We start from the raw sequence: 27777 nt of genomic DNA, 5'->3' as shown, positions 1-27777 counted from the left end.
GGATTATGATTCTGCTCAAAGTGCCTGAAGTTCCCATATTATATCCCTGAATGCTTCATACAAATCAGCATGCGGTTAATCTCCCGTGGGAACATGGGACAGAGGGGTTAATTCTGGGCTCAGACGCTATTGTTTATGTCTCTAGCTCGAACAAGATCGCTTGTTCAACAAAACATCTTTCTAGAACCAACAGGAGAAAGATGAACAAGTGTGTGTGTGTGTTTAATGGACAAAGCCTGAAAATTGAGAAATAGTACAAGCTATTTTTGGAACACCCTCCTCTCCCGAGTCTCTTCCGTGCGGATCTCAGCCATAAAATCCCCTCCTGAGCTTTTCTTGCATTCATTTAAAAATGCTTACTGTCCTTTTGCTGAAGTTTGCAGTGGACTCAGCTCGCCATACAGTCTGGCTTCACTCCCAACTATTAAACAACATAGTTGACTGACTTTAGGACCGCACAGCAATTCCTTCAGTGCACCACATATGGGCTAACACAGCCCCAACAAAGGAGCACATTATGGGATGATTTCACAATGCGCAAAGAGAGGGAACGCAATAGGAACTGAACTCCGCTCGACTCCCACACACTTCTGACATTCCTACTAAGGCCTGTAGACCAATATTGGCAGCCGCACGCACAAACCGAGGCTGAGTTCCCGCAGCCAAGAACATGGGAAAATAGAGGCATGCATTCAAAACAACTTCTAACCTCACCATCTATCAACAAGCGGCCATTTACTGAGCTGCACTCGGAGCGATAGTGTGTTTGGAGTGATTCAGTGGTTGTGACCTGCCATTGTTGTGGCTAGCAAATTGTTGGGTTTCTTGTGCTGTCACTCAGCCAAAACCTCTCTCTTTTGACAACAAGTGTGAGAATTTAGCAGAGGACGGATTGGATGACACCAAAAAATATAGGGCTTTATTAGTCCTAAACTCTATTGAAGAAAAAGTAAAACGCAATGACAAATGTTCACACATATTAGCATGACTTGATATTAGCATGAAATGGTATTAGCACGTAGCACTGAAACTTATGTATTTAAATATATTACTAGTTACACATTTGTAATGAAGTTGCAATTTAGTACATTTAAAATATATCAGCTTTAAATGTAACATCAAATAACGCACTACAGTTCAAATTATAATCAAGTCCACGTGTGCTTTAGTATATAAGTCAACGCATCAAAATAAGTGCGCTTCTTTAAAAGCACAAAGATCAAAACAGAATGCTTTAAGGTAAAACTTCTTAAGTGTGTTAAGAAACAGTTTGTTCTCTCTTTAAGTACACTTTTTTACATATACAGTACTTCTAAGATTTGAAGTACACTACAAGTGCACTTCTTTTTCACAAGGGTTGACAGCTAAAGTTTCCAAGTAACTTCCACATCGCTGTTAGCATGCATACTAAGGGTTATCTCCGCACAGCTGCGTCTTCACTGTGCCAAGCCAGGCTCTGATAGTTGCATGGAGAGTTCAAGGTTGCAGCAACTCTCTATATCAGTGCATGTTTGTACATGTGAGGCGGGTTGCGTGTGAGCTGTGTGTGAAGCAGCTTTCTAAAGTAGCTTTACACTGTACAGTAGAAAGAAAGAAACAGAGAGAGAGAGAGAGAGAAAGGGAAACAGAGTGACAGGGAGTGGAAAAAATCATGTGACCTGCTGAAATCAGTCTTCACTGTATTTCTCATGATACTACAGAGCATCACAGTGACTGCCCACTTTGTAAGCAGCTTTGCCATTCATTTTGTCCACAGACATGAAAAAAAAAAAAAAAAATTAAAGAAAGAAAGAGTTCTAAATCATTAACACATTAATGGAGAAAATGGGATTTTTTTTTCTTCTGGAAACTGAATGTTGCGCACTATCGACCAACAATCTGTGTGGATCAGCTTGAATGTAATTAAAATAATGACTTGGCTGAGTTGACGAGTTATAATTCTGTAAATGTCATGACAAGTGTGTTAACTCTTTCCTCACCAGCGTTTACTTCAAAAAAAAATAAAAAATAAAATAGCTTCATTCATTCTTTATTAACACTTAAATGTGGGTAAGTTTCGAACAAAAAGCTGAGAAAATGACATTCAAATCATCGTCCAGATCAGATTCAGGCCGATGATCAAAACACAACCCCTTTCACACATTACCGGTAAATCGGTTCTGGCAATTTACCAATATGAGCCAATCATAAGGCTCTGTTGGAGCCGTTTGCGGTAAGTTTTTATTGTTTTTCTGCGTAAACATGCGATAGACGAACATCTGACCATTGCACCGCGTCTCAAGCTAGAGACCCTGCCGTCTTTTCCATTCATCAACACTGCGGTAGTAACTGCAATACTACAGTAACTATTATACGTCTTGTGTTTTTAAGAGCAAAACTACATTCTGTGTGATCATCCCCTGTAATCGCCTGTCACTCATAAGTAAAAAAGTGTAACTAAAATGAAACTTTATAAATGGCTCAGTCATTTAAAGATCAGTTCTGATGATTAACAACTGGTATTTTGGTCCTGATGTGTGAATGCTCTCTTACCGTTAAAAGATGGAACGCCACTGCCTGTGTGAATAGCACATTTGTGTATTTACCGGAAAAGCCGCTCTGGTAATTTTACAGTAATTTACAGAGATTTCTGTGTGAAAGGGGGCTATAGATCGAGTAGAGCGAGTCCATCAACATCCCCAAAGCTTCATGTGAATGTTCGGTGATCTCTTTAGCTTACTTCTATCTGGAGATGCTGTACTATTTCAGGAGATCTGTAACAGCACTCGTACCGAACAAACAGTGAAAACATGAAATGCTGGAAAAACTTGTTGATGGCGGGGAAAGTGTTAATGTAAACATGCATATTCAGGAGAAAGCGCTCAAATGACACATTCATCTCTGGATTAGTGGCCTGAAGGCAGTGTTCATGTCGTATGCAACCAAGACCCAACCACTTAAAAGTAATTCCTATTTAATCAAACTGATTAGAATACACCCCAAACGCCCACAACCTTGACTGAAGCACAGGGAAATGTCACGAACAGTCTATTAGCTGCATGTCAGGCAAAGTTCAGAATGCCTTCCTTGTGGCTGTTATGGAGTCTGGGGTTAGAATGATTATTCAAATAAAGTGTTTCCAAGATCCATAATGGCATCATACTCCAGGAAATTATATTTTTGGCTGCAAAGCACAAATGTCAGTTGTATTAGCAATGGATTTGACAATAATTTTTGTATATATTTTTTTCATTAAATAATTTTCAAGTTAAAGTTAAATTCAGTTACTTTCTATGTAATACCTAATGTACTGTACCTTTAAACATTGGGGGTAATATTTTTTTACATTTTGAAAAACTGTCTGTTGGAAAACAAATCCAACAAGTATATGAATCAATTGTAAACATCAATATCTGTGCAGCTGTGTTGTATGTTTATATGTATGAATATCTAAGAGAGAAAACAAATGCTCAAGGCAACATTTGAAATGAGTAGAAAGACAGGGATTTACAATCTTCACCATAATTGCAAAAAAAATAAAAATAATTATATTTACAAATCCTCCTAATAAATTCCACTTAAATAACAGAAAATTAAATATTCATTCATAAAGTCTAAATGACTTGATGCCAAAACTGAGTGTTTGAATACTCTTTATAAATGCTATGAGATCATGAAAATGGCATAGGTGTGAATGCATACAGTGTGCATATACATGTTGTATGTTTTTTTTAAACATCATTTTACATATGAACAAATTTGTTTGCAAATTCTTTGAAGACGGAACTGGAATTGCTAAAACCAATGAGGTGACCAAGTTCAATATTCAGACTCAAATCCGTAGTGAAACTCTCAATTATCAATAAATAGAACATTTGTCCAAGAAAGAACTTTTCAATGAAAAATGTATTAACAAAATGAAATCTTTTGCACTCACTGTATGGCTAAATTTAACTATCATGAAATCTTAATAAGTAGGAAATAAGTGAAACACCATGGAAACCATATCAAATTAGATAACTGTGTAAAATATGATTAATAGCTATCTCATTTATTATAAATATAATCAAATTAACTTTTTTCAATTTTTAAATTAACTGAATTTACAGTTGGAAATACATATTTATGTAAAAGAGACTAACACTAATAATATGGTTGGAATATGGTCACACTTCAGGTTAGGGGACAATTCTCACTATTAACTACTTTTGCCTCAATAAACTCCTAATTACTGCTTATTAATAGTCAGTAAGGTACTGTAGTTGTTAAGTTTAGGTATTGGGTAGGATTAAGGGATGTAGAATTTGGCCATGCAGAATAAACCATTAATATGTGCTTTATAAGTACTAATAAACAGCCAATATCCTAGTAATATGCATGATAATAAGCAACTAGTAAATGGTGAGAATTGGACCCTAAACAAAAGTATAATCACTATTAAATGTCATTAAAAAGTGTGATTAATTATAAAATGCAATTAAATGCTATTAACAATAATCCCCCCCCCCCCCGAACAGTACATAAATTCCACAATAAGGGCTTTTTCATCTGAGCAATGCATTTTATAAATGTGGAGCACCATGGGAAATGCCTAATTTTTCGCTTCATGTAACAAAATATAAAAAAATGTTCTAAACGATATTATTATAAATAATACTATTTAATGGGAAAATCACTTTCCCTTCCAGGCTCATTTATACAGAAATGATCCACTCACATGCAGACGCAGAGAGTGAGAGACAGAAAGAGAGCGAGAGACATGCAGACGGAGTAAAGGAACCTTCAGCAATTTTGTGAAAATATTTGATCGTGCCCTTGAATGCTTGCCATGCGTGAACATGCTGTTGGTATATGGCACAAGCTTCTCTTTGTTTCCGGATGTGGGGAAAAAACATCCAATAGATGCTAAAATAAGAACAGGAAGGAAACAGGGGGTGGGGTGGCAGCGGCAAGCTACGGGGGTGGACGAGAGAGTGGGAGTGAGAGAGGAATGTTCCCTTTTCACTCCATTCTCTCTTTCCGAGACACACACACACACACACACACACACACACACACACACACGGTCTGTACAATAGCTATGAGCGGAATGTTACATTACAGTCATTTACCGTGCGAGTAGCGGATACAAGAGTTTGAAACTTTAACAAGCTTTATGATTCATTAAGCCGCCGTCGAGCTTCGCGGAGAGCGTGTGCAGACGCCGCCAGTCTCCCAGACTCTTTTGTACGGCCTCCTCAGACATTTAAGAGGCCTGACAGATACTAGATAGAACAAGTTCTTCTTTTTGATGAGTCAACAAGTCAAACTGACACGGCGCTCCAGCCGAAGGGGCCCTGGGCGGAACACACTCGTTTATCACTGTGTACACACACTTCTGCAGCCGATCTCAGAACAGCACGAACAGAGACTCGAAGACAATGTACCTGGGCAGGTTATAAATACAGATGGAAAAGTAAGAAAGACAAAAATGTACTCGTGGTTAAGTCATTCCACATGGTAATACCAGGGTATTTACAAGGAACACTGACTCTGACTGGAAATGTCCGTGAAGAACCGATGAGCTTCTGATACGAGTAAACTGAGAATGTTTTTCAATGGTTTCTCATATTGTAAATAGGTGAGTCGATTCAGACTAGTTTGTTCGATTTACAGTATATGCGTTACACATGTAAAACATCTGTTTCGCATCGTAATTGGATGCTTTTTGTCTTCAGTGTTTGAATACCGGTGTGTGTTTTTTTTTAAGAGCAGTTTCGTAACATTGTGATTACGTAAAAGAACTGGTGAACCTTTTTTGAAGGGGTTCATTGAAACGAACTGCCTAAAAGAACTAGTTTGCGGAAAAGAATCGGACTTCACCTTACTAATATAATGGTATACTTTGAAGAAACTTATATTGCCATTTAAAAACCATGACATATGGTAATCACCAGTACTATGGTATACATCGTTTGATAATATCACTGAACTATCGTCTCACCACAATGCCTTCTCTAAAGGCTTAGAGAGCTTTCATCTGCATGATGGGAGGTTGTGGCATTACAGACAGAGGGATTGAGGTTCAGTCTGCAGAGGTGGAGAAGAGCAAAGACCGCGGCCAGGTGTTTTCCTCAGCTGACCTTCAGGAGGGGCTGTAGTAAAACAGCAGAGGGTCTGTGTGTGCGAGAGGAAGGCTGAGGGCACCAGGCGCCAGGATCAGCTCTGGCAGGAGCCAAGACTGTCACCTCACAACACACACACACACACACACACAAACATCCAGGTGCGATCCTGAGCCTGCACACACTACAGCTCTCTTTCTTAGAATATTTTACAAAAAAATCTGTATTAAAGTAATACGAATATAACGAGACAATTCATTGAGAATAATGATCATGAGAAAGAAAGAAAGAAAGAAAGAATGTGCTTAATTGCCATGAAAATATGGTCATAACCTTTTCTTTATGCAAAGCTTATGCAACATTTTATGAAGAAAATTATGAAAAAAAAAAAAAATTCTTCATTTAAATTAATTAGCCTTTATGCTTATTTAAATAAAAATAATATTACAGCAATTTTCCTGTTTTAAAGTAAAACATAATTTATTACAGTTTTTCTCAGTCGCTTTGGTGCATTTCTCACATCACTATTTACATTTGCACAACAGTTAGTTCAACCTCCACAACATTTAGTCATTTGTGCACATCATAGTAGCAGTTTCTCATTCCTTCCAACAAACTGCAAATGCTTTTGGACATGCATCAATTGCTTTCATACAACTCTCTGCTGTTTTATAACATTATCATTTGCTTATGTCATGTCAGTCAAAATTAACTATACTTGTGAATGCTGAATAGTCATTCCATAATAGTCCTCATTTCATTGCTTGAGTCATTACATACAAAAATGTTGAACTAGTTGTCAAAATCTGTCAAGCAAATTTTGCACATTTTTTAAAATCTTTTTTTTTTTCTGAAAATGTCTCCTAAATTGAACAATTTCTCTCAGGTGAATCTCAGCTTTCACTGATGAGGAACGTCTGGATGTGCATGAATGATTACAGTACTATGTATGTTGTATGTTCAGTTCCAATATGCACTGCAATATTGTTTACAGTTGTGCACAGCTCTACCCAAAGGGAGTTTATGTTTGTTGTAAATAAGGGTGTATTTTTTGCACAATGCCGTGAACAAATTAGAATTGCAAAGAGCATATGCAGTAAAAATGTGAAACATAAATATTCAGTGTCTTGTACTCAGTTACCTCACTAAATACAGTAATGTGTAACTTTACTGTATTTTTCAAATGGCTGTGCAAATAGTATATAGTGCTGTCTTGAGCATTTTCAGGTAGTGTCACCAAGATCTGACTTTTTTGCATTGGAAAACATTTACAGAGTAAACTGTCATAATGAAAATATCTTGTTCATAAACAATGGTGTCAGGACTTTCATCTTGATGACACTGACACTTTCATTGACATCAATACTTGCTTCTGAGGAATGAGCTATCCATTTTGAGCAAGTGACACGCTTTTGCAGGTTATCAACTAGGTTTTGCAGTTTGTACTAATTGTTTTGAGAACTGCATTAACTGTTGTGCAAATGTAAATAGTGATGTGAGAAATGCACCAAAGCGACTGAGAAAAACTGTAAAGTAAAAAATAAAATAATGTGAATAATGTGATTATCTGGACGGACGGATGATAGACAGATAGACAGACATAAAAGCAGATAGATAGATAGATAGATAGATAGATAGATAGATAGATAGATAGATAGATAGATAGATAGATAGATAGATAGATAGATAGATAGATAGATAGATAGATAGATAGATAGATAGATAGATAGATAGATAGATAGATAGATAGATAGATAGAAAGACAGACAGCAGATAGATATAAAGACAGAAAGATAGACAGACAGACAGACAGACAGACAGACAGACAGACAGACAGACAGACAGATAGATAGATAGATAGATAGATAGATAGATAGATAGATAGATAGATAGATAGATAGATAGATAGATAGATAGATAGATAGATAGATAGATAGATAGACAGACAGACGATAGATATAAAGACAGAAAGATAGATAGACAGACAGACAGACAGACAGACAGACAGACAGACAGATAGACAGATAGATAGATAGATAGATAGATAGATAGATAGATAGATAGATAGATAGATAGATAGATAGATAGATAGATAGATAGATAGATAGATAGATAGATAGATAATGTTTTGCCACAATTTTATTATTTTAAAATCGATAACTTGCGGTTTGAACTAGCCTTAAGTGGCTGTTCACTCAGAAATTGAGTTGAAAAAAAGTTGAGTTGAAAAAAAGGAGACACAGGCAGTGGAATGGGAAATAAACAAAGTTCTAAGACGTAAGTTGAACTTTTGTTTAACCTGAGTGCCACGTTTTTAGAATGCCGTTTCATGGGCGAGACGCTGCAAAAGACGCAAAACACGCGTGCAACCAAACACGTTCATCAAACATAAAAACAATAGGAAAAATAGCGCAATGGAATGCAAAAACCTGTAAAGAACTGTTTGTTTGATATTTCATGTTTGCATGATGGTGACGGGCAGAAAGGTGCTGTTATTTTCTGTTTTTACCTTTAATAATAGCCTGTTACTGTGTTATTTATTGCTATTACTTTTTGGCTAAGAAATTTTTAGCATTTTTATTTTATTTTATATTATTTCTGAGTATATAGGATATGCTTAAGATAAGTTTGAATAAGAATTGTTCTGAAAAAAAAAAAATCAAGATTATATTTTAGATTATTTTTTTGTGCCATATATCAGCCAGCCCTACCACATTGTTTCATTTCCCTAACCCACACAGTTTCATTTTCACGTATTTTTCAATATAAATCCTCATTTTAAATTGTTAGGATGTTCATTTTGTCTCTGTGGCCAGGGGTGGTTAAAAGCATTCTGATGAATATGTTTTGGAGGAAGGAAATAGGTTGTGCAACTCCAATGACTTTTACAGTCATCCATCCAGTCATCTGATCCTTTATGTGTAGTCAATTCGAATATAAGACTTGGGCAATGAATCATTGCCAATGAATTCAATTGTTATGATCCTGCACCAATACTGTAATCTGCAATGCTAATTAACTGAATTGAGCAATAACATACATATGAGATAAAAGTGAGAATAATTTTTCTTTTCTAAAGCAAACGTAAGTGGTGCCAGAATGTTGCTACATGGAGTTCGGTGTGGTTTATGATGTGTTGCAATGCAGTTGCTAGTGTTTTCTGGTCTAAATGCTAGAAAAGTGACCTCACACATGCACGATGTACACACCAAACCGCAACAGGATGGGTTATGTGAAAAAAACTTCTACTTTAGGGTTAGAAGTTTACTCAAATCCCAAACCCTAATCATGTGCAATAGTAGCAGTGATAGTAAACACCACTAATGAAACCATACAAAGCTCACAAACTTGCCATACATGTCATGTTAGAGCTGAACTGTATACGTCACGTAAATGGAAAGTTACATGGTTCACAATTTTTTTTTTTCACACTGGTTTGACTCCATGTGATCACAATTTTCGTTTAATGACTTTGAAATGAATCAACATTTTCTTCCCACAATGTATCATGAGGACATGAGCAGAGATGAGTGCCAAAGCAGTGTCAAAAATGCAACATTGAGCATTCTTTAGTCAGCATGTCATTCTCAAGAGACAGAGAAAATGCTGTCAGTGCCACATTTCATATTTTAGGCTTCTGTGAATATGAGACACAATGTGTAGATGCAGACCTACAGTACACACTTCTGGCAAAAATCAGAGTTTAGACAAGAGAAAAATAAATAATAAAAAATAAAAATAAATAAACTAGATGCAACAAACAGAACAAATAAACAAATCTTGCGAAAGGTTATTCTCAGGTTACAGTGCATGAACCTCAGAACCGACAAACAAAGATGACCTTGAAGTTACCTCTCTGGGCGAGCTGCATTTTTCTAAACATTACATCATGCAGTTGCAGAAGGATATTTTTTTAATTCTGATATAATTTTAAGATATGATTTATCTTTTTTCTTTTTTGTCCTTTTTGGAGCTTGAGGGCCACTGAGACTTCCTGATCCACTCGGTCAAACGCTGCACAATGGCAAGTGGAAATATGTTTAATTCAGCCATATATGTTTGAACCAGAAACTGATTCAGAAGAAGTGGAAGAGTGTTCAGAATGGTAACGTGTTGTATGTATCGCTCTCTAAAACAACAGACGCGTAGTGTTAATTAATATGATTAGCCTTTGGCTTGACTACGTTATCAAAAAGCTAATGTTGCTAATGTTACATAAACAATGTGCCCGTTCGCTATCTCAGAGTCATACAGCTGCCTCAGAAATGCTTTAAACAACTTAGAACATCAGTGGAGAAAGGCATATAGTTCATCATAGCATCATAAGCCCCGCCCCACACATTGACGGGATTGGTTTACATGTTTGCGACGGTTGGAAACGGGCGATTTCAAGCCGCGTTTTTGAAACGGTCTTTGTTACACTGCAGTTTTAAGGAGAAAATACTCAGCAATGGTGTCGACTGATGAATTAACATTCGCTGAATGTTAAACAACATTAAAAGTTAATGAAGTAAATGAAGTTAGAAAAGTTAATTTCCTAGGTGAACTATGCCTTTAAAGGGATACTCCACTTTTTTTGGAAATAGGCTCATTTTACAACTCCCTCAGAGTTAAACAGTTGAGTTTTACCGTTTTCGAATCCATTCAGCCGAACTCCGGGTCTGGCGGTACCACTTTTAGCATATCTTAGCATAGATCATTGAATCGGACAGGACCATTAGCATCTCTCTCAAAAAAATGACCAAAGAGTTTCGATATTTTTCCTATTTAAAACTTGACTCTTCTGTAGTTACATCGTGTACTAAGACCGACGGAAAATGGAAAGTTGCGATTTTCTAGGCTGATATCGCTAGGAACTATACTCTCATTCCTGCATAATAATCAAGAAACTTTTCTGCCGTACCATGAGTGCAGCAGGCGTAATGATATGACGCAGCGCCTGAAAATAGTCCCCAGCTCTGTAACTTCCAACGTGACCGGGACTAAGTTTGTCTAACCTATTAGACCTATTTTCAGGCGCTGCGTCATATCATTACGCCTGCGGCACTCATGGTACACTTGAGAGAGATGCTAATGGTCCTGTCCGATTCAATGATCTATGCTAAGCTATGCTAAAAGTGGTACCGCCAGACCCGGAGATCGGCTGAATGGATTCGAAAACGGTAAAACTCAACTGGGTAAAACAACTCAAACTTAACTCTGGGGGAGTTGTAAAATGAGCCTATTTCCCAAAAAAGTGGAGTATCCCTTTAATGCCTGTGCAGACTTTGATATATTCACAAGACGGCATCATTACGCATAAAGAGCCGTGGGTTGTACATTTTCTTATTTTGTTTAAAGTAGCTTTCGTAGCTACATAAAATATTTACATGTTTCCCCGAAGACAAAATTAGTACAATTTACCCCGATCATCCAATTCAAAAAGTTTACACCCACTGGCTTTTAATGCATATTCTGCAAGGGGTAAGCAAACGTACAAAAACTGTATATTTATTATTAACTACGTATTTGCAATTATTTTACTTGTGATGAAGTATTGAAATTAAGCAAAATCTAAATACTGATGTATCCTTAAAATATATTTTGTCTCTTTGTCTTGTCAATGAAGTCAATGATCAACAAAACCACATGGTTACCAACATTCTTCAAAATATCTTATTTTGTGCTGAAGAATAAAGTTGAATAAAACGGCATGGGGTTGAGTAAATGATGACAGAATTTTCATTTTTGGGTGAACATTATTCACATTATTCATCTTCTTTATGAAAGCAGTTATAATAGTATTTCTGTATTAATAGTATTTAAATGTCAGTTTAAACTGTAACTGAAGTTTAAATCAGAAATGCTATGAAAACTTCTGTCTTAAAAGGTTACTTCGCCCCAAAAATAAAAATTATGTCATATATGGTGAAGGCTGAAACAAATCAAGATTTTTTTTTTTTAATCTAGCTTCATATACAGTAGCTACAATCTACAGAATGTATGGGTTTTGCCACCCACTCTCTGCTGAAGTTGTACTTTGACTTTGACCCTGGAGGCAGAGAGGGAGAGAAAGAGAAGCAGGAGGGAGGGACAAGAGTGTGGAGGGAAAGGAGAAATAGAGAGGGCTTGTGCTCCTTTTCAGGGCTGTGAGCGAGGAGCCTGGGAACGTGGAGCAGTTTGGCCAGGCTGATAGAAATATCCTGAGTTGAAATGTAAACAGGCCTGATCTCTGATCTACCCAGAGAGCCCCTGATGTGACCCGACATTCCACCCAGGGGTTCAACACTGACATCAGGAGCCCACTTTCTCATTTCCTGGGCTGGACGGCGACCCCTCGGAAAAGTGGGATGTGTTTGAAGTTTCACAAATCAAATCGCAATTCTATGCCTGGGACATCTATTGTCACTTATAATTTGGGAAATTTCAGATGAGGTGAGCGAAGTTGTCTCAAACACTCTCCGTACTAGGGCTGGAACGATTATTTTCCCATTCGATTATTCATTTATTTATTTCCGATTAATCAAACATCCCACCCTTACTTTTTTCTTTTTTGATTACTTTTTTGATGGATGGATGTGCTTTTTTGGGCTTCAAAAGCTAAGGTACCATTCACTCCCATTGTAAAGGTTGGAAGAGCCAGGATATTTTTTAATGTAACTCCGATTGTGTTTGGCTGAAAGAAGAAAGCCATATACACCTAGGATGGCTTGAGGGTGACTAAATTATGGGATAATTTTCATTTTGGGGTGTACTAACCCTTTAATGCCAGTGCATTCCTAATTATTATGTTAAGTTAACACTATGTTTTGTGATCTTTTTTTTTTTTTTTTTTAAATGGAAGTAGTTTGCATTGTTGTGTGTGAAAACCAGTTAAAATCACAAAGTATGTCTGTGAAACACACATTTATCTAACCTTCTCAGGGAGAACTAGCCTTTCACTGTTTGTCAGTTTTTCATTAATGGCAGATGCTAATGGTTAGAGCAAGGAAAAGCCTTGGTAATGTGGTTAATCTAATGTTGTTTACAGTGAAATTATGTAATGATGGAAAGTGAAAGGCTAACTGATATCACAGGGGAGTGTGGATATTTGAGTCATATCAGTCGTTTATTCAACTCCCACATACTGTATCTGGGATTGGACATTCACAAAGGCATAAATTGAGGGTTGGGGGTTTTGTGGGTTATTGTTTTTTTTTGCAGCAAAGAGTAACAGATTTTATCATCCACTCATGGCCCTTGCATACACACCTGAGGATGCAGTTTCCCACAAGGGTTGAATTTCAGGTGAGTTCAACAGAGCACAAGACTTGTCGAAAGATATAGTGAACCACCCCCTCTAACGCTTCTCCTTTTTCCCCCCGCTCTGTTCTGTTTAGTCGGGCAGGAAAAACCTGACAGATATCGGAGTGGTCTGTGTGCTTTCTCTGTGCAAGGGAATTCACACTAAGCATGAATGTGTCTATCAATTCACAACCACTGGCTGGTGCAAAGAAAGTCAACACAACTCTTCCCCATTCTGCTTTGTTACAGGAATATTCTTTGTGGCCCCACAAGTGTCTAAAAGTCATCTAAGACTAATTTTAAATGAGTTTAATTTAAATGTAAAATTTTTTGACAAGCCAAATATGTCAGTCTCTGAGTAACATGTAATTTATTTAAGCCACGAAATAAGTATAATGAGTTACCCAAAAAGTATTTCGAACATCTCCAGAATGTTTAATAATTGCCCAAAGATCAAACATAATTCCCCCCTCATGCACGTTATCACGTCCGTCAAAAACTGAGGCTGGATGTCGGTGACACACTCATGGGCATCAATCTCCTTCAGTGAATACTTGCCGGCTAAGAAATATATAATTATTTCCTTATTTCAAATTCACATCATTTGAATTTCACAACATCTATGTCTGTCAAAAACACACTTTTCCTGGAAAACCCACACTTCCGGATATTTTGAATGCGTTATCGTTTTCCGAGAAGAGAGAGAAAATGGCTTCAAAATGCGTCTGTCAGAGACGATAACGTGCATAATACATAATGAAATTGAATCAAAATGATCAGGAAACTGACTGTAAATGCAATGTAAAGAGAATAAACGCCAAACCAATTGAAAGACTTCCTCAGGTTAGTAAACATCGTTCAACATGTGTTGGTTCCTGACGGAAACAAGAAGTTGTATGTTATATTTTGACAGACATTTTGTTTTCCACGAACTACGCATTCTGATTCTGACAATATTTTCAATAATGATATATTTTTTTTCATCATTTTGGCAATAGATGAACTTAATTGATTTTGCTGATGTAAGTTTCAGGAACTTGACAAGTGATTTTTATAATGTAGTTTGACCACTTACTTCTCAGTTGTTTAAAAGATTAAGGCACTTATTAAAGTTTGATAAAATGTTGTTAGATTTTCAGATAAAATATGATAATTTTTACATGATTTGGTACATTTAATTACCCCTGTGCAGATTTTGAGCCATAGGCTATATATATATATATTTCTTAATGTGCAAATATTTTTATGAACAAAAAAAGTAACATAGCAAAGTCAATATGCAGACTTCAAAAGTACTCTTTATCCACATCTTTGCTGCTTCCAAACGTCAAAGACAAACATGCAGTTGAAAGAGTTGGCAACAACAATCAAGCACACATTCCAGATCCAGGACAGATATACTGTACCACAGGATTAATAGAGCCCATTAAAATATGACTGAAACTTTAATTAAGCCACAAACTACATTGTCACATACGCATGCTTCTCAGGGCATGTTTCTAACTTGTATGTAACGGCCTAGAAAGTTCTTTCAGTTTCATCATTTCCCTTGGTTAACTATAATAGAGTAAAACTCAGAATTTGGGTAACAGAGGCTGATACTAGACGCTGAGGGGGCGATTTCTGCCTGCAGCCATCATGTTGTGCAAATGGAGGTAGGGATGTATATGCCGAATGGTTTCAGCACTCTTCAAAGCCCCAGTCATGTCTCAGACTGTGAATAAAACATGAGGTATACACAAGGCGCACCTCACAAAGAAACCTCTAGGAGAGCCAGCACAGATGAAGAGGGAATGCTTTTGATTTAAGCAGCATGAGCAATCCTACTTGAGTTTCCTAAAGTTCTCTTCTATTTATGCCGCAGCCTTCCACTTGTAAATTTGTATCTTGTTTTATAGGTCACACTTAATGCTTATAATGCATTTGTTGCTGCACATATCTCAGATTAAAATGATCAACATCCTTTAAAATCCTCAGACTTAGCCTTAAACGACATACCCACAGATCACCCTCAATCAGTTTGATGGCTGTTGGATGCATATTGCACACAAAAATGACAAGAGCTGACTGAAAATCAGCAGTTTCAATCTGACAGGCCAAACAAAATGTCCAAAACGCAGAACGCACCAATCCGCCTGAAAACAGTCATTTTTTATGGAGTACCAGTTGGATAAAATCATTACTGTTGAGAATTGTCCCATTGGTTTGGTTTAAAATGACCAGGTTAGTGGTATCAAATCTTTAAATGATACTCAAGAGTTTCACAAAAAATGCCCCAAACTTCATGTCCCTCAAAAAAAACTTTTGTAAAAAATAAACTGGACCACGCTTTATGCTAACAGTCAAAAATGTGACTCTCTCATTGACTTTTTAACCAGTTGCTTAGGCTTTCTGCCAAAACATGAATGTGCTCGTGTAAGGACTAATTCATTTTTTCACATCAACGTGAATATCAACCATGGGACAAACTGCCCAGGGACCCATTCATTTCCCCTCAAGTAAGGCACAGACAGTTTTGCTGGGCTTAAAGTGGCCTCCAAGGAGCTGGACTGATTGTTCCACATTCAGGTGGAGTGAAACTAAGCCTGGGCCACCTTCAGCTTCCACTCCTAAAGCACTATAGCCAAGAAACACCAGGAAACACTTTGACATTTCCTTCTTCCACCAATTATTCCAAATGCTTGCCTGTCATGCTTAATTATGTCCAATTATGTTGCTATATCCTCAAACATTAGATTGAAGGTTTAGTCTTTCCAATAAGCATTGCTAATGGGATAGTTCACTAAAAAAAAAAAAAAAAAAAAAAAATCACAATTTACTCATCACAACACCTTTCTCATATGGCTTTTTCTTCTGCGAAACACAAAAGAAGATATTTTGAAGAATGTTTCAAATGTTTTTGTCCAAAAAGTAATAATACTTTTAAAAAATTGTGAACTGAATATTGTTTTCGGATGCTTAATTGCAATTACATGAAATTATATTATAGCTTAAATCTATATTAAATTCAATAAGCTGAAGTTTTGAGTACTATTTTTGACCCACCTAAATAGGACATGAAAATAGAAATAGAAATAGAAATAGAAATAGAAAATGTGGTAAACTATGGTAAATTATGAAGTTGCAATTCAGTACAATTTAAATATATTTAAATGTAATATTGAATAAAACACTAGTTAAATTTACAATAAAGTGTATGTTAGTTAACAAATCACAATAAGTGTACTTCTTTAAAGCACGATAAAATATGATTAAAATATTATTTAAAATTAGTGCTGGGCAACGATTAATTGCAATTTATCGCATTACAAAATAAAATATTTCTTAAATATATACATGCATATGTGTTTATTTATATATACAAAATTATTATACACAGTACACACACGTGTATTATGGAAACACAAAGTATGTGCTATTTAAAATGTACTTTAAAGTTAAACATTTCATTTTACATCATAATAAAGTGCACGTAAGTGTATTTAAGTGCGTTAATAAACGTATTGCACCCTCTTTAGGTACACCTAAGTGGCCTTTTATTTCATTAATATTATATTATCTTCAAGTACAGTTTTGACAAATTTACTTTTAAGATTTGAGGTACAGTACAATTGCATATTCAATTCAATTAAGCGTACTTCTTTTTCTTCACTTCATTGGGAAGTACTGCATGAACGCATTATAAAAGAATATCATTGAAGATTGTTTAATTGATATAAACTGGGTAAATCGAAGGTTTATCTCTTTAGATAAGCAAATGGAGCATTCATAATATCCCACTTTCTCTTCCATGAGAGGATATTCCACAATCACCCTCTGTTCCCAAGTCGGTCATTACTCTGAATTTAGGAAAAAACAAATTCATCCGTAAGCCCATAACACTTAATTACTGGGCAGTCCTCTGACAATCGTGTTTTCAAGGCCTGTTTGACTTTGAGTAAACAAAACCAGGACATGCGTGCTATTGAATGGCTCTAACCATTTATACGTGGGCTGCATGCTTCAAATGGCTTTATAGGAAAACCATCATTCAAGAAGGTGCTTAATCGAGCAATTTATCAAACCTCTGATAATAGAGTACGACAATGCATGGTATGGAACAAAACACAAGACCATTCATGCTGTGTTTGCGAGATTTCACCATCCAGCAATTTCTGTCTTTGTTAAGTTTACACTGGTGTACACTTTCAAAATCTGCAAAGCTGTTGAAAGGAAAACCTGATGCCTCACTTTATGATTATGCATTTTGCAAGAATACACCTGTAATAAACTAGACCTTAACTATTACTAGATAAACAAACACTATTCACAAATTCTAGAACACAAACCATACAAATCATATTTTATCTTGATATTTTCCACAAAAAAAAGTTAATTCAACAAAATGTGTTATCTTACAGAAGATTTCAGAATTACAGTAATCAGTACATTTACATAATCAGTAAAGCGTGTCCAGTAGAGACTGTATAGTGGTGTCAAACAGTGAAGTCCCAAGAGGCAAATATAAGGATGGAGGACAAAGAACCAGAACTGACCTGTTGACAGCAAGTACTTCTGTCGGTTATAAAAGCTGAGGCTACAGTAGAAAACATATGGTGTTCTGTACTAAGAGATATTTTCCCTAAATGATCAATATTTGTGACAATATGCACACATTTGTACACAGTGGCGTCATAAAGTATTTGGACACTTATTTTCCACTTTCAACAAATATCAAACTAAGTGGCATCTGCAAATAAATCATGTTTATCATGTTTAACTGTGTGTACACTCACCGGCCACTTTATTAGATACACCTGTTCAACAGCTCGTTAACCCAAATATCTAATAAGCCAATCACATGCATGTGGTATGTAGACATGATCAAGACGATCTGCTGAAGTTCAAACTGAGCATCAGAATGGTGAAGAAAGTGATTTAAGTGACTCTGAACGTGGCAGACGAGCTGGTCTGAGTATTTCAGAAACTGCTGATCTACTGGGATTTTCACACACAGCCTTGAACCATCTCTAGGGTTTACAGAGAACGGGCAGAGAAAGAGAAAATATTCAGTGACTGGCAAAAATGGCTTGTTGATGCCAGAGGTCAGAGGAGAATAGCCATGGTTCAAGCTGATTGAAAGGCAACAGTAACTCAAAAAACCACGTTACAACTGAGGTCTGCAGAAGAGCATCTCTGAAAACACGTCAAACCTTGAAGCAGAAGAGCTACAGCAGCAGAAGACACACCGGTGTCACTCCTGTCAGATAAGAACAACAAACTGAGGCTACAATTCACACCGACTCTCCAAGATTAGACAATAGGAGATTGGAAAATACGTTGCCTGGATTTCGGCTGCAACATTCAGGGTCAGAATTCGGCATAAACGACATGAAAGCATGGATTCATCCTGCCTTGTATCAACGGTTCAGGCTGTTGGTGAAATGGTTTGTGGGATCTTTTCTTCACACACTTTGGGCCCCTTAGTTTAAACACCACAGCCAACCTGAGTATTATTGCTGATCATCCCTTTATGAACACAGTGTATCATCTTCTGATGGCCTCTTCCAGAAGAATAACAAGCTCACAAAGCTCAAATCACCTCAAACTGCTTTCTTGAACCTGACAATGAGCTCGCTAATCTCTCCCCAGACACCAGGGGCCGGTTGATCTCAATCCAATAGAGCACTTTTGGGATGTAGTGGAACGGAAGATTCGCATCATGGATGTGCAGCCAACAAATCTGCAGGAACTGTGTGATGTTTTCATGTCAATATGGATCAGAATCTCTGAGAAATGTTTCCAGCACCTTGCTGAATCTATGCTATGAAGATGTAAGGCCATTCTGGAGGCAAAAGCAGTTCCAGCCCAGTGCTAGCAAGATGTACCTAATAAAGTGGCCAATATTCTATCTTTCTTTGAATTAAATCCCATGTGGTCTGATATCATAATGCAATGGCATTCAAACATTTTCCAATGTGACTTAAGAATGAAAATACTTATAGGAGGGACTGCATGGAAATGTGCATTGTTAATAAAATTAAATCAGATGTCACTGAATCACCACCTCCTTTTAAGTTATATTTTGTTTTGTTATATTTTTAAAAGACCTTTAAAAGAATCATGTGCCTGCCCGCAGGGCCCTTTTTAATTAAACAGACACCCCCATCTCTCCCTCACACACCCACAGTAATCACATCATATCAGTGTGTTGATGTCATTCTCTGGGGAATCGGTCTGACACGTGTCCCTATGTGTATTAAACAGATTATAAGATTTATGATGTGGGTGTAGTTAATACAACCCGTAAAACTTACTGCTATTTGCGAAGAAATTTTGGATTCTGCCTCTGACGAGCTGTGGCCTTTATGTTCACCATTCACTCTGCTGTATTCAGGAGGGTGCTGAGAGGCCGATCTACTGCCCTTCTTCCTGTTCCCGGGGCCCTGATGGACGATGTTTAAGAGCTGCAGTGTGTTCTCGTGTTCCCGGTCCGAATTTTCCGCCAGACCACGCTCATAGCGGTCCTCACAAGTGGAGTGATGCCGCCGGCAAAGTTCTATTCTGGCACGCAAGCGCTCCACTATGGCACTGTGGAGCTGAGGAACGGCTGATCCTCTTGAAGTGGCGATTGGTGTGATTGATCCTCCCATCCCGACGCCCAACATGGGTGCAAAACCACTTGGGGTGGCCTGAGTCGGAGCTGCCTCTCCCATGACCTTTAGTTCCCCTCTTCGTTAACCCTTTAATGGTCACAACCAGAAAAACAACACAATTATTTATTTTCAATGATACGCTTTTTTTCGCTTTGAATCAAATATGCTCAAATTTACCCAGGCATCCACATATTCAGAAAAAACACTTGAGACACTATAAGTGTTATCAGGAATAACACTGTGATCATTTCATATAAGCCACTTCTGCCATTAAAATATGCTATCTAAATTGATCTAAATGAAATGCTACTTTTCAGGACATGGGGAAAAATGTATTTTTCTAATAAATAAACACTGTTTTGTCAAAGTTGATATTATGACTTTATACATGGTCCAACACTTGCATGTGTCATAATATCATTAACATTTTACCAAAATCAAGCTCGAGTTAAGTTGCAAAGATTTTGACCAGCGAATGTCGTGTTTTGTACATCATTAGAACGGTCGCAACTGAGTCAGTAACTGTTTTAATCAACTTACGGGTTATAAAGTTTACTGTAGCTATGTGGGCGCTCAGTTTTTTCTGTCATTTTGCCAAAATCTCATGTTATAAAAGATGACGTGCTACGCACAGGCTCAACGACAATTGCTAGACTAAGGGCCCTGTCATACACGTGGTGCTATGCGGCACCAGGCACGACGCAAGTGTTTTTTGCTAGTTTCAGCCCGACGCAATTATCATTTTGCCGCACAACGGGTTGTTTAAATAGCAAATACGTTTGCGCTCATTTGTGCACCCATGGGCTGCTGGTCTGAAAACGAGGTGTGTTCAGGAGCATTGTTGGCGCGTTGCTATTTTGAGGCAACTGAAACAGACTGTGCCATTTTTTTTAGCAATATTTTTTTGTTATTTAAACAGCGCGTTAGTAATGTGCACCTATAGTCGGGTCCACAACGCGCATACACTTTGTCCCATAGATGGTCTCTTCCTTGCTAGAGAAGCGTTTAGTTTAACCACTTGCAAATTCCGCCATGTAAATAGCGAATGCGCAAGGGAACAGGAGAAGAGACTTTGATCTTTTTTTTTGCACGTTACGCCCAAAACACACCCTTTACTCATTAAGAGAGTAGGGACAACCCTTTTAGACCATTTTTCCCATGTTAAACTAGCAAAAGTGGATTCGGACACGCCCTAAGTGCACATGCTCAAACACATAACATTAGCCTTTATATAAAGTGTTTCTTCAGTATGCTGTAAATTCAAATGAACAGTTATTTACCCTTGAATTGCAAACAAGCAAAGACGCAAATGCATGTGGCACGTTGTGGTCCAGGTGTGACCTGCTTCAAGATTTTCCTATGGGGTTTTAATACTATACTATAATGTTGGGGTTTTTCGATTTATATGTAAAATAAAAACGTTTTCAAATAACTAGAAAAGTCAGCTTCTGGTGTAAGTGTGCGCAGTGTAACTGACTTTTTTTGAGTTTTAGCATTAGAGTGTTTAATAAAAAAATATATATATTTCTCAGTGTTAAAAATGGCAATGTTAACGTTTTTAAAATAACATAATGTAACGTCCCAATGCTTGTGCTTGATTAAAGTTCCAACAATTGCAACGAGGTTTGAACTGATAACATTATTTAAACATTAGTAACCTGATGAAGAACTTATTAGGAAGTGTTGAGATTTTTGTTAAAGAGAAAATTGTAAAAAATAAAACGATTTAAAAAAGTTTTTACAAGTGAAGTTTTCAGGTAAGCTGGCTATGTCTTGTTAATTTGTTACACGGTTGATAACGTTTGCGCTGTATTGTTCAATAGGTCGATGTTCAAAAATGAAATGTTTGGGAAACGTGTAGAAAACACATTTGTTATCTGGGTATACAAACTCAATGGAAGTATAGGCTACTTGAAACAAGGCTATTTTCTTCTCATTACTGATGTCACACAGACAACAAAATCTAACAAAGTGCATATGAAAATCAAACGTGACTTCAGGATCCACACATTTTCTGCAGTATATCGCAACATTATTAAAACACTATGCATTATTACTTTCCAGTGCACGGGGGTGTCTTGCAGCTTGCCAGGGTGCCAAAATCGCAGCGTGCGCTCATTCAACTCCATGCAAGGTGTAACAAATCCACAATGTGCAGTCAGAAGGCTTTTACACAGTCCTGCACCAAGCAATAAACCCAATCACGCTAATGCATGCGGATATCGGTCATACCTGAACGCACATATGGCGATAACCAAGGGTCCCGTGTCAGCGGACAAATAATACACGCAATTATAATCCATTTACTTGACGATAGAAATCCGCAAACTTCGGGGGAGTTCAGGCAGTGTACAGGCACTTTCCATCATTGTCATCTTTAACGCGGTTTACGGTTCCTTGAGGTGATTCCCAAACAAACTGAAAAAAACTGGAGTCGCGGCGCGTTCTCCACGCAGTGGATTGTCAGCAGTCCGAGCGCGTACGGGGTTAGTCCGGAGAGGCTGGCTTACCGCAGCTGACTACAGACTCTCATTGTATAAGCAGATCCCTCATGCTGTACAGAAATCCTGCGATTGGTGAGCTGTCATTTTGCAGGCTCTAGTGGTGCCAGCAGTGAACTACATGAAATGCATTGAATGCATTGACTGCGAGCCACAGCCTGAACCAATACTAGTGGAAGAGGTTGTATTTTTGTTAATTGGTTATGTTGAAAACGTTACATGTGTGTAACAGCTACACATGTAGCCGGGAGACCAGCTATCCGTCACTAGTCTTGTTTATTCCAAATATAGGAAGCCTAAGTATAATTATTATTATTATTTAAATAATTTCTGTATAGACTCATTCCTTACAGTCTTGACATCAGTAATTAAGGAATTGAAGGTTTTGGTTACACTTTATTTTAAGGTGTCTGTGTAATCATACATTTAAGTACTGAGTGATATTAATTAACTACTTAGGCTATAGGATTAGGGTTTGGGGTGTTACAATTTTTAAGGTGTCATTGTTACAGTGTAATTATTTAAGTACTGAGTAAAATTAATTAACTACTTACTATAGGGTTGGGGTAGGAGTAGGGTTTGGTTTAGGTTTAGTTGCATGCAATTATGGAATTACATAATACAACTGTTACATGTAAATATTTTTTTAAAGGGGAAGTGCATACTCATGGTGTTGGTTCACACCATCCATCTATAATCAGAAAATTTATGTTTTGTGTTTTGGTGTTATTCTAATATAGAACTTGGTCTATTTCAGGCTAAATACGGGAAATATCGATTTGTTTCGTAGATCGTTAAAAAGTGTGTTCTTCCTCAAAACGCATGCAGTTCTGTTTATGAACCGCTAGAGCGCTGATTAATCCAGTAATGAAACAAGTGAAGTCTTTATCTCAATCATTTAAACCGATTTTAAAAATGTTTCACCTGTCTGGATCTTACATATGTGTGTTCAAGCATATTCTACCCCTTCTGAGAGGGTATTCTCCACTGCTGGAGATACAGTAAGCTAGGAGAGGTCCCAAATTCTCCCAGAGAATGCAGAAATTTATTAGGGCCCAAGCCCTGAAAGGGCGAAGGCCCTATTGTTTCCGGTAGGATTATTTATTATTATTATTATTATTATTATTATTATTATTTTGTCAACCTTTCGGGCACTTTTGGGGCTCTTAACATGCTCGAAAACTCTTGAAATTTTGCACACACGTCAGAACCCGCGGCCATCAGGTCCGGACTGAAGCTGGTACCCGGGCGTGGCAGGGGGGCTCGACAGCGCCCCCTGGAACGGGATCCGAACACGTGTCCATAAATCAAACACGCTTGCATGTAATAATATGAAACTCGGTACACATATAGATCTCATCGGGCCGAACAACTTTCGTGCTCTAAGTTTTACGCCAGCCAAACAGGAAGTTGGCTATTTAGCGTTGTTTGGAAACGCATGCTGTGGAATTTAATGTACTCCTCCTAGGGAATTCATCGATTCACCTCCAAACCCGGTGTGCATGAAGTCAAGACATTGAGGATGCTAAATTGCGGACGGATTTTTGATATCTCGAACGGTTTGGCCGTGGCGAGGAAACAAATTTATGGCGAAAAAATGAAACAGGAAGTGTGTTATAACTTCTGCATACATTAACTGATCTTGATGAAACTTCAGCAGTGTGTTCGTTGTAAGAGGCCGATCACATGGATGTGACTATTGTGAGTCAAAGTTATAGCGCCACCAACAGGCAGCAGGAAGTACATCACTTTCAAAATGCTTTGAAATCAGTGTCTTATTTTTACCCGATTTGCTTCAAACTTTATGTGTACAATGTAGACACACGGCAGATGTAAACCTGTGAAAGGATTATTGATATCTTAGATACTGTTACCGTGGCAATGCATCAAACTTTAATATTCTTTTTTGATGCTTTTGAGACTCTTAACATACTTGAAATTGCATGAAACTCAACAGACACATCACATTTATTAGCCAGTAGACATGTGCAAAGTTTCAGAAACGGGCATGGTGGAATGGCTCAGTAGCGCCACCTTTAGTCAAAAATGGGGGCTTAGTTTTTCCTAGAATCACAAAACTTGGTATGTGTATTGTTCTCATCAAGACGGACAACTTTCTAATTTACATGAACCATCTCCGACCAACAGGAAGAGAGATATTTTGGTTTGAATGTGGATTTTCTGAAGAATTTTCTCTCCCTCTCTCTGTGTCTGTGTGTGTGTGAGGGGAGGGGGGGGATTTGACTCTTGCTTTTATATTGTTAATCAAGGTTTCAGGGGCTTTTGGGGTCCTTAACGTGCTCAAAAACTCTTGAAACTTTGCACACAGGTCAAAACCCACGGCCATCAGGGCCGGGCTGAAGCTGGTACCCGGGCGTGGCAGGGGGGCTCAACAGCGCCCCCTTGAACGGGGTTCTAAAACTTGATCCATATATCAAACACGCTCGCATGAATTAATATGAAACTCGGTACACATATAGATCTCATCGGGCCGAACAACTTTACCCCGGTCAAGTTTTACGCCAGCCCAACAGGAAGTCGGCTATTATGGGTTGTTTGGAAAACGCTTGCTGTGGAATGTGAAATACTCCTCCTAGAAAATTCACCGTGTCCCCTTCAAACTCGGTGTGCATGTAGTCAAGACTTTGAGGATGCTAAATTGCGGACGGATTTTTGATATCTCGAACGGTTTGGCTGTGGCGAGGAATCGAATTTATGGCGAGAAAAGAGAAACACGGAAGTGGAATAACTGCTGCATACATTAACTGATCTTGATGAAACTTCAGCAGTGTGTTCGTGGTAAGAGGCCGATCAGATGGATGTAGCTATTGTGAGTCAAAGTTATAGCGCCACCAACTGGCAGCAGGAAGTGTGTCACTTTCAACATGCTTTAGACAAAAGTGGGGGGGTTAGTTTTAACTACAGTAAAGAAAAAATAGTTTTTATATTGTTCTCATCAAGCCGGACAACTTTCTAATTTACATTCAATAGCTCTGGCCATCAGGAAGTCAGATATTTGGGTCTGAATGTGATTTTTTTTGCAAAATCAGCCTCTGAATTTTTAGCCACTCCTCTTAAACTATTTATTTTATTCGTACCAAACTTTTTCAACATGATGAAACTACATTAAATATGCTAAGTTGTGAATGGATAATAAATATCTCAAACGGTTTTGCTACGGCGAGGGATTAATGTCCAAAAAGGAAACACTAAAAATCTTCTAAAAATGTAATTATATACCATTTATTTCTATATAAAAGTATACAAATATCACAACTAAACCCATTTTATTCTGTTTTTGCAATTCAAGAAGAATGAAAAAGTTAAAAACAGGCTATTTAGTGCTATTTGGTTCAACAAAAAAGCAAACATAGGGCTATACTGCCCTCTTGTGTCCAAAAGGACATCAAAATAGTATATAACACTTTTTACCAGGTAGGCCAATATTGTATTTAAATATACATTTATTAGGTATGTGTCTGAGGATATTTTCCCACCGGTTAATCGACGTGTGACACAAGTGGGTGCTTTTAAATCGCTAATATAAAAGTGAAAGTAAAAAAACGGACGTCCGCACGGACATTGATAATGGTGCACGTTGGAAAGAATGATACTTTTAAACATAACACTAAACCGCCATTAGGTGTCGCCAGGCGACCATCTTAATGAGCGAGTCATTGATTCATTCGTTCAAATGATTCGTTCCAATGACTGAGTCATTCATGATTGAGACAGATGTTTATGGATTGACCATTGAATCTTTGAGTCAAGCGATTCGTTTCAAAATGCTGAATCATTCAGTAATGAGAAAACAAGTTGCTGTGATCTTTGTTTAACTATTTTTGCTGCTGAAACAGAACAAAAACAGTCAATATTGCATCTAAAATGTAAGTGACTTAATTGTAACTGTTTATTAACCTGTTGTATGAAATCAATGTCACAGTTTCAATCGTGATTGTATTCAGGAAATAGTTGCCTACTCGTCAAGTGAGGTTGCTTAACTCTATCATATGTTATAAAAAATATAAAAACTCCATATTTGTAATTTTTATAGTCAGTATGTTGTTAACTGGGTTGCTTTTTTGTGTGCTGCGCTCATTTGTTTACAATTCTCCTGGAGAAGCAGCATGAGCCTCAGCAGTGCAACCCCATTGATCAGTAATACATTTATTATTAACTGATGATTGCAACTTAAAATGAATGTAATGAAATTAGAATAATCTCTCGTTTTAGTGATTCCCAAGTTATTTTTTTGTTATTGACGTTCTAATCAGGCTATACTCTGGTCGGGCAAGTAAAATTCTCTTTCAGGTAGGCCTATTGTATTTATATATAAATATATTAGGGATGTGACTGTGATAACATTTTACCACCGGTTAATCGACGTGTGACACCACTGAGCGCTTTTAAATCGCTAACTATAGTATACTATATACTAGTAAAATACAGACGTCCGCACAGACATTGATAATGGTGCGGAGTAGAGCGAGCATTTTCAATTTATTCCTATGGATGTAGGAATTAACTAAAACATTTTATTTATGTTTTTGTGTCCACTGTTCAACCGCAACCGCGTCACACACACACACACACACACATTCCAGAATTGCAATCTTGACATCGCAGCCTGTTCATTATAGCCCTAATACAATATAATAATAAAAATAGTCAACCTAACATAAACGAATTACACTGCTCTGTTTAAATAGTCAGTAGTACAATCTGTACCATTCACAGTAAGCAGAGCTCCACTGTGATGTTTCCAAGAACATTTTTGCGCGTGTGAAGAGGATGATTTTTTCCATCGATATTGGAACACGAGTGAAGTACAAAGCCTATAATAAAGAATAGTTTAGCATCCAAATACATCGCAAATATTGAAACATTTTGATTCTAATGAGAGGGTTACGTGAGACCAACACTGCTTACTTTCGTTTTTATTTTTACATTAAATTTAAAGGATTTGTTGTGGAATATTTTGGGTGTATCATAAAATCAGAATAAGGTAAGACAAGTAAAATTTTCTGTCTTATATTTATATATATATATATATATACGTATATATATATAAGTATATATATATATATATATATATATATATATATGTGTGTGTGTGTGTGTGTGTATATATATAGATATTTATATACATATATATATATGTATATATATAGATATTTATATATATATATATATATATATATATATATATATATATATATATATATATATATATATATATATATATAAATATAGCTGCGAGCAGCGATGGAGGGCCAAAGCCGGTGGCACCGCCAT

The 27777-nt window shown here is 37.2% G+C and overlaps 1 protein-coding gene across 2 annotated transcripts in view; it reads right to left on the bottom strand.

The window, feature by feature from the left end:
* The window catches only part of maml2 (mastermind like transcriptional coactivator 2), a 101244-nt gene that overhangs the window by 40001 nt on the left and 33466 nt on the right, over positions 1 to 27777 (bottom strand). Inside the window, exons 1-2 of one of the 2 annotated variants that reach the window (XM_084418424.1) lie at positions 22039 to 22519; positions 19643 to 20068 (exon numbers count right to left, since the gene is read on the bottom strand). In XM_084418424.1, coding sequence (XP_084274550.1) covers positions 19643 to 20041 — 399 coding nt within the window. In that variant the 5' untranslated portion in view covers positions 20042 to 20068; positions 22039 to 22519. Of the gene's footprint in view, positions 1 to 19642; positions 20069 to 22038 lie in introns of those variants that run through there. The other variant, XM_084418423.1, reaches the window with a different exon arrangement.

Source organism: Rutilus rutilus, assembly GCF_951802725.1.
Source record: "Rutilus rutilus genome assembly, chromosome: 9".
Classification (NCBI taxonomy): Eukaryota; Metazoa; Chordata; class Actinopteri; order Cypriniformes; family Leuciscidae; genus Rutilus; species Rutilus rutilus.
This window is presented reverse-complemented; position numbering and strand designations above follow the sequence as displayed.